The sequence below is a fragment of the Cajanus cajan genome, chromosome 3 (assembly GCF_000230855.2).
Source record: "Cajanus cajan strain Asha chromosome 3, NIPB_CcT2T_4, whole genome shotgun sequence".
NCBI classification, from domain to species: Eukaryota; Viridiplantae; Streptophyta; class Magnoliopsida; order Fabales; family Fabaceae; genus Cajanus; species Cajanus cajan.
In genome coordinates, this window is record NC_138519.1 from 15,731,990 (window position 1) to 15,745,124 (window position 13,135).

Sequence of the window (13,135 nt, forward strand, 5' to 3'; positions counted from 1 at the left end):
AAAGACACAAATGTTAAACTATTAAAGAAACGCATAAATAATTCATACCAAATAAGTAGTAAAAAATGTTTATCTCATGCAGTGTAGTGAATCAAAATTTAAATTCTCACCAGAAGAAATCTCACTTTCACTGTCTTCTTCTTTCCTTTTATTTTTTTTTTAAAATTTTTTATTAAAGAATCTTATTTTAGTCACTGTGGTGGGATATTTCGATGGATATTTATCACTTTCTAAGAGAGTAACCTTTTCCGCGCTATACACGACCTTGTGACTTCTCAAAAGGAATAATGATAAAAAAAACACACAAATAATATTATATTTCACGTCCCATAATGGATAAGAGAAAAAAGTACAAAATTAAGAAAGAGTGTGGATATTATATTCTAGGATATCCTCGGCATTGGCATGGCTTGTCTCTCTTTCTGAGCTGTGAAGTCTCTCTCTTTGATGTTCTAGATAAAGATGGAGGCAGATACTCAGAACCCATCTCAAAGTTACAGGTTTGGCTATGTGACTCTTCAGTTTGTTCTTTTTGCTACAAATTGTTTAAACCCTTTTCTGCTTTTCATGTCATGGATTTGATGTTGCTGTTCCTGTGATCCCATATACTATTGCCGTGTCTTAAAACTCAGATGTTTGACTTATACAATTGATTAAAATTAAAGGGGTTTGGTTTGGTTAAATATAGTAATTGAATATTGATGCTTTAAAACATTCATTTCAATAAAGCATAAAAGTGATGGAATTTACTGTTATCCGCGTATTTGGAGAAGGTTATATGTGGGAGTATTTAGATTTTGTTGCATAATATGGGTCTGTCTGGAATAACTTCCCTAGAAGTTGGATTAACATTTCTAAAACCACTTCTACGAGAGGAAAAATAAGAAGAAAAAATGAAATAAGTTGTTCAATAAGCTAAAATTATCTAATGTATAAGTTGATTTGTAGAAGTTTTTTCCTAATAACTTCTCCACAATCTTATTTTTAAGTTATGTATAAGTTTTAATTTGTGGAGAAACTTATTTCAATTCTTTTTAGTATTTTTTTTCCCTAAAGTGTTTCTTGAGAAGTTTGTCCAAACAGGTCCTAAATGGGATTTATGGCTTTTGAATCTGGTGGTTCTAGCTTGGTATTTTTGTTTCTGTTATGTGAAGCCTTCAATTAAGTAACCTGTACAAATGAATTAAAGAAATTAACGGAGATTTGGGGAGACAAAAGCACTTTCATCGGTGAGACTTGAAACTGTTTTGTTTCCCCATTGGGAAGGTTCTATTTTGGGGAAGTTCTAAACTAGTGATTGTGTTTGTTTTATAGAAAACATGAATTTGGATACACAAATGGTTTCCTCCACTAGTGCACTTTCAATTGTGCTTTCTCACATTTTTCTATCCAGATTGTAGCACCATTCATGGGTATAATTACAAAATATTACTAGTATTGTGTATTTGTTTTAGTTCAAAAATTGCTCAGTTTGTAGGGTTGGAACTATTAAAACGCTGCTACATTACCCACAACAGAAATATGCTCTGTTGCTTATATTCTAAATGTACAGCTCTGTTTGCAACTTTTTTCTGTTTGTAATAAATATTTCTGCATCATTGAATATGGTGTTTGAATTCTTTGTCATCAGAAAATCATATTGTGGCTTGCATATTAGACATTCTCAGTGCATATCATTGTGCTCCCAATTCTTTGTGAGGTTTTATCTTGTTATACAAATGAGATTGGTGACACTCACAAAATTTGACCAATACTATATTTTACAGACACAACTTGAGTGTTATATAAGGGTATGAATATCATATCTGACTAATCATTAGGACTCTTGGGTGTAGACACCAATGTAAAACTTTGTTGAATCTTCATGCCATGGATCATCGGCTCTCAGGATATCTGCATCATATGGAGACCCATAAAAATGTTTCTTTTGAAAATTGTATTTTTCAATTGTGATTACTACATTTTTTTTTCTTCAAATCACTAAGCTTCGTAAGGCAAATGAAATTTTGAACCTAACGTGTCACTGAATGCTCTAAACATTGACAGCGTAAAAGTGAGCTGAATAATCATGTTTCATTTGTTGGAGATCCCATATCAATTAATGAAATGTTCATACCAGTGTATATAAGTAAGAAACAATACTTACCTACAAGTTGATTTTATAAGATTGATTTAGATTGAAATACATTTTCTTAAGATGATATCAAAGTTTATTGTAGCAAGTGTTATTGGACATGTTGGGCCACCCATTATTGGATGTCCAGTTCTCAGAGTTAGGCTCCAATCCACTTTCTTAATATCATCATGCCTAAGATATAATTATTCCTTTCCTTTCCTCTAATTGTGAATGCTTCAAAGTTTTTTTTTTTTTTTTGCCTCTTAATGATTTATTTGTTGTTTTCATTGGCATATTCCTTTAAGATTCTGTGTGGATGGAGTGCATGAGACCAACATTATTGAATGGAACAAGAAAAGAAAATTACAGAGTGATCAATTGGATTTGCTTAGACCAAAGCATAAATGCTGGGATGGGAATCCCTCTTCCGAACATGCTTTAATATTCGACGAAAATCCAGCGTTAGATAGCATGCAGATTTATGTACTTGAGGGTAGAACAGACGCAGAAAGCTCAGAATCTGAATCTGAATCTGTGAAAGACAGCAATAGTGTCTCTCAAGATTCTTTTACTGCCATGTCTGTAAATCAAGATGGTAAACATGTCGCTGATTCTGCAAAGACATACCAATATGAGAGACCTTCCACTTCTTTGGTTGGTTGTGATGGCTATAACAATGTCAAGGATAATCACCACTCTTTAGATGAATCTGCAGTTGATAAGGAATGTTCAGGTGAAGCACACACATCTTTTTACAAAGAATGTAATCCATCTTATCATTATGCTGATTTACAAGCTCTCAAGAATCTTGAGGAGCAGATTTTAGAAATTGAAAGCCGTAGAAGTCACGTGTACCAAGAAAATGCCAAAGAAAGTACTGAGGAGTCCATAGATATGGAATTTGAAGAACGTTTTTCCCAAGGGGAAAATAGTAACATGTATGTCCTTTCATCTGGAAGATGGAATTTAAACAAAGGTATACTTCATGCTTGACAGTTACTACTGTTAGTGAGGATAGGATCATTTTGTGTTCATCGAAATTTTGTTACAATCTGTGTCTTGGACACCAAATTTTCAGTTCATAATTCCTTGATTGATATGTACTTATGTTTTGGTTTCAGAGGCTCAATCAAGCACAAGGCCACCAACAATTGATCAAGAATTTGAGCAGTACTTTTCCATGCTTATGCTTTAGGAGAGACTACTTACAAAGGAGATACATGCATATATTTTTTAAAGAGTTAAATGGCTATGCATTGGTGGTGTAAAATACTTTTACCGTGTTAAGCAACCACAATTCACTACTGATATGATCTACTTATTTATTGTATAAGAGTCAGTTTGGGTAAAATTCTCCAAAATTACTTCGAAGAGAGAAAAATAGAAGGAAAAAATGAAATAAATTTTTTATAAACTAATATGTAGAAGTTTTGTTTTATTACCTTCTCTAAAATCTTATTTCTATCTCATGTATAACTTAGTTTTAACTTATGAATTAGTTTATTTTAATTTTTCTCTCCTAAAAGTATTTTTGGAGAAATTTATCCAAATAGTTCTTAAGTCAGCAAATCCAACATAGATGGTAGTTTATAATTGAATAACTGTGTAAAACTACTGTTGGTGCATAGCCTATTTTCTGTTTTTTAAAGTAACTACCTATATCCATTGCTTGTTTGAAGGTTTCCTGAACTTCTTGTTCTGATGACTTTTTAACAACTGTGTAATGTTGTTATTTATAGTTTTTGTTGTTCTTTTTGTTTATTTCTGACCCTCACCATACCCTCCAAACTGTAGTTTGTAGGTAAAGGGGCTTATCCTGCTGGATAATGGCTTTCTTCCTTTAATATATAATCATCCAACATTTCATCAATGGTAGGAACTAGTTACTGATTAAAAATAGTCTTATAATCCATGCACATTCACCATGTTCCAACTAACTTTCTTTTCATTTTTTTTTTTATCAAACAACTTACATAATTATCTTATTTTCCATTTTTTTCGTTTTTATTTTTAATTAACTTTCTTTCCTAAACCAAATACATCCCTGCTAATAATAATTTGTTACATTCTTATTTTGATTGTTTGTAAACAGTGGGCATAGCTATTGTCCCATCCAATATTTCATTAAGTAGTTATATTTTTCTAGGGATATAGCATGATAAATAATACTTCGATTCATCTATAAGTGTTGATGACTTGCATTATTTTACAAGAATCAAGAAAAATTATGAATAGATACAAGATGATACTAATTTTAAAAAATTAATTTTATTATTAATTTTCTTTGTTAAAAACAATTCAACATAACTATCTAAAAAATATTATAAGGTGTATAAATGAAAATAAAACCAATACTACATCAAAAATTTAAAATGACACTTTTTTTTAGACTTTTTTTATTTTCTTTTTACATGACATTTATCATAGAACAGAAAAAACTTCGTTTTGGATCGAATAAAAAGCATAGGGTAAATTATGTGACCACGTGTAAATTGTTCTGTAGTTTGTGTTAAGAATATTTATCGGGTATAGCTGAAGACTATTTTTTTTTTTAAATACAAAAGTCACTTAAATAAATTTTGCCTTTCTCTACAAAACCTTTATCTATACTCATCAATTCTTTTATAAATATGTCTGAGTTTAGTTTTTTAAAGAAATATTAAAATATACATATGATAGTTAATAATGTCATAACAATAAATTTTCTTTAAAAAACTAAAGTGTGTAAAATAATATATTTAAAAATAACAAAATGGTTTGAACTCGGTCAACTTGTTCAACTTATATTTTCTTCTTATAGTACACTAATCCATCTTATTTTAACGCGTATTGTCAAAAATAGATTAAAGATGGGTTTGAGGTAGGTCAACCCTTTTTTTTATATTCTATTATTTTTTTAGTAAGATATCTCTATTATAAATTTTAAATAAATACTACTATTAATTCTCATCATTTTAAACTTATATATATATATATATATATATATATATATGCATATTAACAAAGTGTAAATAGTCTTTTTAATTATTTTTATGAATTTATTTATTTTATTTATTGTGTTTATATAAATTATTATTAAAAATTAAGTTAATTTATTTAATTTTAATAAATACTATATGTAAATAAAATAAAATAAATAAATTTTAGTTATTTAGTGGGTTGACTTCTCAACACATCACGGGTAAACATGATAAGTTAGAATTTTCATCCATTTTTTTAAGTAAGATAGGATTAGTTAATCCATTTTGTCAATCGAAAATAGTGATTGTTTATTTGATCAATTTATAAAAAAAATAAAAATATGCTATGTTATTTCCTAATGGCGACATAGATTATTTAAAAAATTATGAAATCAACAAATGAGATAAAAAATAATTTTGAGAGATTAAAATTAAATTAAATCATATTGATAGTAATTAAAAATTTATTTATTTCTCCTTCTTCAAGTAAAAATCATGGATTTATTTATTTCTGAACATCTTTGGTTACAAAAGGCAAACTCACATGATTTCAAATGGTCAAAGACAAAATCTGATTGGTTGACGTAGTAGTTAAGCATCTTATATTTGTAAGTTTGTGGAGACGTTTTATTTAGTAAAAAATTTGTGTTCAAAACTCTTCATGTGTGAAAACTCCTTGATCCCACAATAATCACACAAGATTAGTTTGTAACCTATTTTAGTTCTTCTAAAAACTATTTTTCCAGTTTTCATTATTTTGCATAAATAGAAAATTATTTTATTTTATTTTATTCACAACTTATTTAAAGCTATTTTAAAATATAAAACCACTTAACATTTTTTTTATTAGAATTTCAATAAATAAGAATTTGAAAAAAAATGTTGTATCAATGTAACATTGTGCAATTTTATTAATCATTGTTGAGTGTATTAAAATATATGTTGTTATATTGATCTATTGTTTATATGTTGAGAAACTATGAAAATTTAAGAATTATCAAGAGTTTTAGTCGTTTAAGTGTTTCTTTGAGCAAGAGTCAAGTTTGACTAATAGGGAGAATCACTACGGAGCTTGAGAGTGTTTTCTTCTCCTACTAATCCCTTGAGTGATTAGATTTCCTTCCTAAGTGGGTTTGTGTTGTTCGAGTGGAGATTCTAAGTTTTGGAGGTTGAGAATCGAAGTTGGTGTGGAGCTAGCTCAAGAAACCATTTTCTTCTTCCTTCTCCTTTCTTTTCTCTTAGATTCAAAGGTAAGGGAAGTTAGAACTCCATTTCTTATAGGGGTGAGTATACGAGCTAGCTAGACAAGTTTAAGGTCTAGCCCACAAAACCTGCAATTTTAATGGGCCAGATAAGCCTAACTCGTGAAATAAATGGTCTTTTTTTCATAGTCCATATTTGCCTATGAAGCCTACAGTTAAACAAGCAAGCCCAGTAATTTTTTTTTAAAAAATTCCTTCCTTTTTTTATGCCAATAATATACAAGAGATAAACACATAAAAATATTATATAAAAATATAAACATCAAACAATCTAAAATAAAAAATATGAAATTCTTAACATACAAAGGTTTACACATTTAAACTAAAACATTAAAATATTAACATATCAAACTTGTACATTTAATCTAAAACATATTTATGCATAAAAAAATCTAAACATATTAAGGTAGCAAAAGTGTAATATATTTTAAATATAAAATATACTAAATTTAATATTTATTATTTTACTTATTTATTAACAAAATACTAAAATACTCATTATTAAAATTTCTCATAAAGCTAAGAAAAAACATAATTCTCTTAAACGGACTAGCCCACGGGTTTGTGGATTAAGTTTACAAAATTCATGGGTTTCGCGAGCTAGACTTAATTTCTCCTAAATTTATGCAATTTTTTTTATAAAAATAGGCCCATTAATTGTACGGGTCGTGAATCGGCATGCGGACTTGAGCTCGTATACCTACTCTAATTTCTTGTTGATCTACGTTGTTGCATGAGCTTGAATTTATCTTAATTTATAGTTGTGTTGATGTTATGTGCATAGTTTGGTGTTCTAAAGTATGTTGAAGTGAATTTGATTATTTAGGCCAATTGTTGGTTTCATGTGATGTTTTTGCTTAGAATTCAATTATTTATGATGTGTGGTTACGTTATCTATCACTACATGTCGGATATTCTTGAGTTTTAGGTGTGGAGAGCAAAATTTGTGAATCTATCAAAGTGTAGAATTCATCATTGTGTTGAGTGCAACTTCAAGGCATTGGATGTGACACATGCTAGAGGCTCTCTGCCGCACTGATGTCAGGCACGAGATTGGTAACATTGGGCGTGATATAGATGAGAGCTCTCTGACTTAGTCATGTTGAGCGTAAGTTGAATGACATCGAGTGTGGATGCCTTGGGAGCTCTCTGACTTGACGATGTTGAACCTTAGTTAAGTGGTGGAAGGCGTGATCAAGACAAAGACTCTCAACTTAGATGATGTTGGGTGCTAATGTAGTGACTTTGGGTGTGAGTTAGAAAGAGGCTCTTGGCCTAAACGAGATCAAATGTGGGTTTTGGCCATGCCAGACGTGATTGACCTAGGGGTTCTCTACCTTATTCATGTTGAGCATAAGTTGAGCAGCATTAGGCTTGGGCTAGCAGAGTGCTCTCTACCTTAATGATGTCGGGTGTGGAGAGAAAGACGTTGGGTGTGGGTTGCCTAATGAAAATATGTTGATTATATTGTATAAGTGTTGAAGATGTATATACTAGTTGAGTTTATTACATGTTGTATGTTAACATTTGTTGCTAGTTCTTTATGCATTGATTTAGGATAATGTATATATATATATATATATATATATATATATATATATATATATATATATATATATATGATCGAGTTGTTGAAAAGTTGTATGTTGAAATATTGAGGTGGTTGTGTTAAGAATGCTTTGGACATTAAGTTGTATTGTGTTAATTGACTTAGGACTAGAGGAAAGATTGTTTAAAAAGTTGAATATCAAATTGTGATATGTTGTGGCAATGTATAAGCCTAGTGGTTGAAAATCCTTCTTGAGAAGTTAACTCTTGAAGTGGATTGTTAAGTCTCTTCTATGACCTTAGTTGATGTAGTATGGGGAAAGGTCAAGTCATACCGTCTATAAAGTGACAAAAATGTAGGGGCTAAGTCAAACTATATTGATTATAAAGTGATCAAATGTTGATCCATATGGGGCTACGTCGAGCCATACATGTACAAAGCGACCAAATAGAGTAAGGTACAAGGTTTGTGGCCAAAATATCTAACTAAGTACTAGAAAGGGGCATAGTATTTAAAGGGTAGTTGATGAGCTAATTTCTAGGAAACTTAGTTATGCATGCTAATGACGTGGTAGACTCATATCCAAGTTGTTAATATTAGACCTTTCTTGTTTAAGTGGCAAAATTTGAGAAATTATGTTGTAGATTCTTATCCAAATTAGATGTTGATCTAGTCGATGTAAAAAGATCGAGTTGTTAGTTAGTTTGGTAAAGTCAAACCACTTAGAATGCTCACCTGTATTGTAAAAGATCTCTTAGTTGATGAATGGTATGGTGCATATATTTTGTTGTTTTTTGTATAAGTTGCAGTGTTCTGGTGTTGTTCAAGTTTTGAATAATGTGTTGTACTATTCATATGCCATGTTGATAAGTGACATTTATTTTGTTAAATAAAATATCCTGTGTTAAGACAAAAAAATGTTTCCTTAAGTTTTAATAATGATAAACAAAATATTTTCTTTAAATAAAGTCAACATTCTTCAAAGATATATCGTATCAAACGAAATGTGGAAAAAAAAAAAAAAAATATATATATATATATATATATATATATATATATCATCCATAAGATGAAGAAAATCATATGAAGCATACAGTCTGTCTGATGACATTAAATGAATACTTTTGAGTGAAACTAACATTAAATTTCATTTAATTTGTTATTCCTTAACAGATTGGACAAGAAAGAAGCTTAGAAACTCTCAAAGGTTATTTAAGAGGATAAAGACAAAATATCTGTAAGAAATGAAAAGAAAAATCTCAGATATCATAGAAAAGGTGCTGCAAAAGACTTCTCTATGCCAATTTTTACTACTCTACACTGACATTACTTCTGCCATGCTCTTTTTAGAAGGAAATAATGATAAGTAGTTTGCAAGATCAGATAAAAGATACACATCTTACTAAAAGGAATTTAATGCTTGCATTAAATGCATCAATGGTAATTTTTAGGATTAGCAAAGAGGATAGAGGAAGCAACTCGTAAAGAAAATTGAAAGTTCTACTCAAAGTTCTTGTAATGATCATCTTTTCTAAAATTACTATATAAGGATCAAGACAAAAAAAAAAGAGAAAAACACTAAAAATAAAAAGATCAACACTTACTGAGAAAGTTCACATTGAGAAATATACTAAGACACACAAAGTTGAAGTGCTACAAAAAAAGCGTTTCATTGAAAATCTTGTAAATAAATCTTTGTAGAATGTTTTTTGCTTAATCTTCATAACATCACATCTAAAAGAGATGAAGCTATCTTTGCAACTCTATTCAAATCTATTTGTAAAGGTTGATCCTGAAGAGACTTGTTCAAAAGAATACTTGGCGTTGAGCTTAAAGAGGCTTGTTGAAAAGAATACTTGGTGTTGAGCTTGAAAAGACTTATTGAAAGAATAATTGGATAGTTGCTTGAAGAGGCAAGTCAAAGACTACTTAGGTTTAAGTCAAAAGTGGCTTGTTGAAGGAATACTTGTATCTCGAAAAAGATAGTGAAACTCAATCTGATTGGATTGAGAACTAGATGTAGTCTTTGAGTTTGAGACGAACCAATATAATTTTTTTTTTGCTTTGTCTGTTTTACTTTATCACTACATCTATAAAGTCTTACTGCTTCACTACTTTTTGAAACTAGGAGTTTTTGATATACACTATTTAACCCCCTTCTATTGTATATCTTTTTTTTTTCTCTCCAACAATTGGTATCAAAGCTCATCCTTTAACTGGTTTGAGCATCTAATAGTGCCAAAGGAAAAAGATCTAGAATGGGAAATAGTGAAGGACAGTACTTGCTAGAAGGAGCTTCTTTCACAAGGCCTTCAACCTTCAATCGAGAAAACTATCCCTACTAGAAGGACATGATGGAAATGTTCATCAAGTCCACCCAGTACCAGCTCTGGAGGATTATCACCCGAGGTGATACTGAAATAATTAAGCTTAAGAATGAATACACTCGGGAAAACTACAACATCTTGCAACAAAATACTAAATCAAGATATATACTTACTTGTTCTCTATGTAGAGCTGAGTACACTAAGTTTTGTAGCTGCTTTACTGCAAAAAGATATGGGATGCAATCAGGGTAATTCATGAGGGCATTGAGAATGTCAGACTCAAACGAGCTATCACTCTTTAGAAGCACTATGAGTTGTTCTCTATGAAAGAGAATGAGACCATTGATGAAATGTTTGGAAGATTCCAAACAATTCTAAATGGGTTAAAATCCCTAGGAGCTAAGTTTTCAAAAGCTCAGAACAACTTGAAGATCCTGGATAACCTACCCAAGATCTAGGAGCCAAAGGCCACAACCATTATTGAAGCATGAGATCTCAAAGTTCTCACTCTTGATGAACTTCTTGGAGCGCTTTGTGTTCACGAGGTTTAGCTGAACAACAGAGATCAAACCAAGGCAAAAGATAATATTACCTTGAAAGTGGTGAAACAAGCGAAAGAAAAAAGAGAGAGGAAAAACTCTAAAAGTTGACTTTGAATCGAGCATGTCAGAAGATAGCTCAAAAGATTCAACAAATGATGAAATCTACCTGATGTCCAACAAATTCAAAAATATGCTGAAAAAGAAGGGAAGACTAAGAAACTTGAACAAAAAGCAAGAAAAAATGAGAAAAGTTAGGAAATTAGAGATCAAGGATATCGTCTTCTATGAATGCAAGAAGCCTTGTCATCTAAAAGTAGATTGTCGACTAGTCAAGAAGAGGTGGACAAGTAAAAAAGAAATATAGAAAAGGGATTAATGGCCACCTGTTCTTGACAATGAAAGCAACAGTTCAGATGAAGAAGTGGCTAACATTTGTCTCATGGCAAACGTTGAGTTAAATGCAACCAACATAGAGGTAAATTATGACTCTAGTTCATATTCATCTGATTGTGATTGTGATGAGATGTCTTTTAAGACTCTCTTAGCTAATTCTCACATGATTTCTCTAGGGTACAAGAAGCTTAAAGAAAAATATAAAGCTTTGGAAAAATAAAATCTTGAACTCAAAAGAAAGATGTCAGGTGATGCTAAAGAGATATTATGTCTTAAAAACAATATCACTAGTCTTGTTCCTCATGATGTAGAAGCCTTGAAAAATTAAAATATTCAACCTAGAAAAGACTTAACTAAGTTTGTTGGTGGATCCATGAAACTAAATCTTTTGTTAAAACATAGAAGGATCTCACGTGACTAGTCTTGGTTTTGACTCAAGTCTTGAGACTTCTCAAACCAAACCCAAAGTATTTTCTCACAAAGCTAGTGAATATAGATATAAAAATTCAAGCAAGAGAAAAACTAATGGAATGGTAACTAACAAGAAAGGACCCAAAAAGATATAGGTACCAAGATCTCACACAGTCTTTGTTTCAGATATCCTTGGTGGGAAAGCCAGATGATTCACACCGATACTTGGACAAGTGGATGCTCATGACATATGACAAGAGAAAGGTCTATGTTCCTAGACCTACAACTATATGAAGGATCTGTCTTTTGGAAGCGAAAAAGGAAAAATCAAATGTATAGGTAAGATAGGTAAAAACTTTACACCTACTGTTTGTAATGTTCTTTATGTGGAAGGATTGAAGTATAATCTGCTTAGCATAAGTCAATTTTGTGATAGTGGATATACTGTGTCTTTTAACAAAGATTCATGCATAGTCAAATAAAGTGATGAGTTTGTACTTTTTAATACTAAGAGAAAGAACAATCTTTAAGAGATTGATTTGACTAAGATAAAGGAAATCAGACGAAGCATATAGTTTGTCTAGTGACATTAAATGAATACTTTTGAGTAAGACTAACATTAAATTTCATTTAATGTGTTATTCCTTAATAGATTGGATAAGAAAGAAGCTTCGAAACTCTTAAAGTATATTTAAGAGCATAAAGACAAAATATCTATATGAAGTGAAAAATATAATCCTGGATATCACGAAAAGGTATTGCAAAAAACTATTCTATGCCAACTTCAACTACTTTACACTGACATTACTTTTGTAATACTCTTTTTAAAAGGAAATAATGATAAGTAGTCTACAAGATCAGATAAGAGATACATGCCTTACTGAAAGGTATTTAAAGCTTGTATCAAATGCATCAACGGTAATCTCTAGAATCAGTAAAGAGGACAGACGAAAAAAATCATAAAGAAAATTGAAAGTTCTACTCAAAGTTGTTGTAACGGTCACCTTCTTTGAAACTACTATATAAGGATCAAGCCTTCAAACAAAAAGAGAGATGAGGAGAGAGAGAGAAGCACTGAAAATAAAAAAGATCAACACTTACTGAGAAAGTTCACATTGAGAAATATACTGAGACGTACAAAGATGAAGTATTGCCAATAAGATTTTCATGGAAAATCTTGTACATAGTTCTTTGTAGACTATCATGTGCTTAATCTTTGTAGCATCACGTCTAAAAGAGACGAAGCTATCTTTGTAACTCTTTTCAAATCTATTTGTAAGGGTTAAGGGTTAAGCCTGAAGAGACTTGTTCAAAAGAATACTTGGTGTTGAGCTTGGAGAGGTTTGTTGAAAAGAATACTTGGTGTTGAGCCTAAAGGGGCTTGTTCAAAAGAATACTTGGTGTTGAGTCGAGAGAGGCTTGTTGAAAGAATTCTTGGGTAGTTGCTTGAAAAGGCAAGTCAAAGACTACTTAGGCTTGAGTCAGAAGTGGCTTGTCGAAAGAATACCTGTATCTTGAAAAGGATAATGGAACTCAATCTGGTTGGATTGAGAACTAGACATAGTCTCTGGGTTT

At 30.9% G+C, this 13,135-nt stretch overlaps 1 protein-coding gene across 1 annotated transcript; it reads left to right on the forward strand.

Annotated features, from left to right (window-relative positions):
• Positions 1-339: 339 nt before the first annotated feature.
• Positions 340-3,877, forward strand: LOC109802184 (uncharacterized). The gene is made up of 3 exons (XM_020363463.3): positions 340-500; positions 2,422-3,092; positions 3,238-3,877. The coding sequence occupies exons 1-3, from the start codon at positions 463-465 to the stop codon at positions 3,309-3,311; spliced, it is 783 nt and encodes a 260-aa protein (XP_020219052.1). The 5' UTR covers positions 340-462; the 3' UTR covers positions 3,312-3,877.
• Positions 3,878-13,135: the final 9,258 nt, after the last annotated feature.

What these genes read in the sequence shown, in the direction of transcription:
- LOC109802184 (XM_020363463.3), top strand. Translation starts at nt 463, where the DNA reads ATGGAGGCAGATACTCAGAACCCATCTCAAAGTTACAG. An exon ending in AACCCATCTCAAAGTTACAG is followed by an intron (nt 501 to 2,421) that starts GTTTGGCTATGT and finishes TATTCCTTTAAG; the next exon opens with ATTCTGTGTGGATGGAGTGC. An exon ending in AAGATGGAATTTAAACAAAG is followed by an intron (nt 3,093 to 3,237) that starts GTATACTTCATG and finishes TTTTGGTTTCAG; the next exon opens with AGGCTCAATCAAGCACAAGG.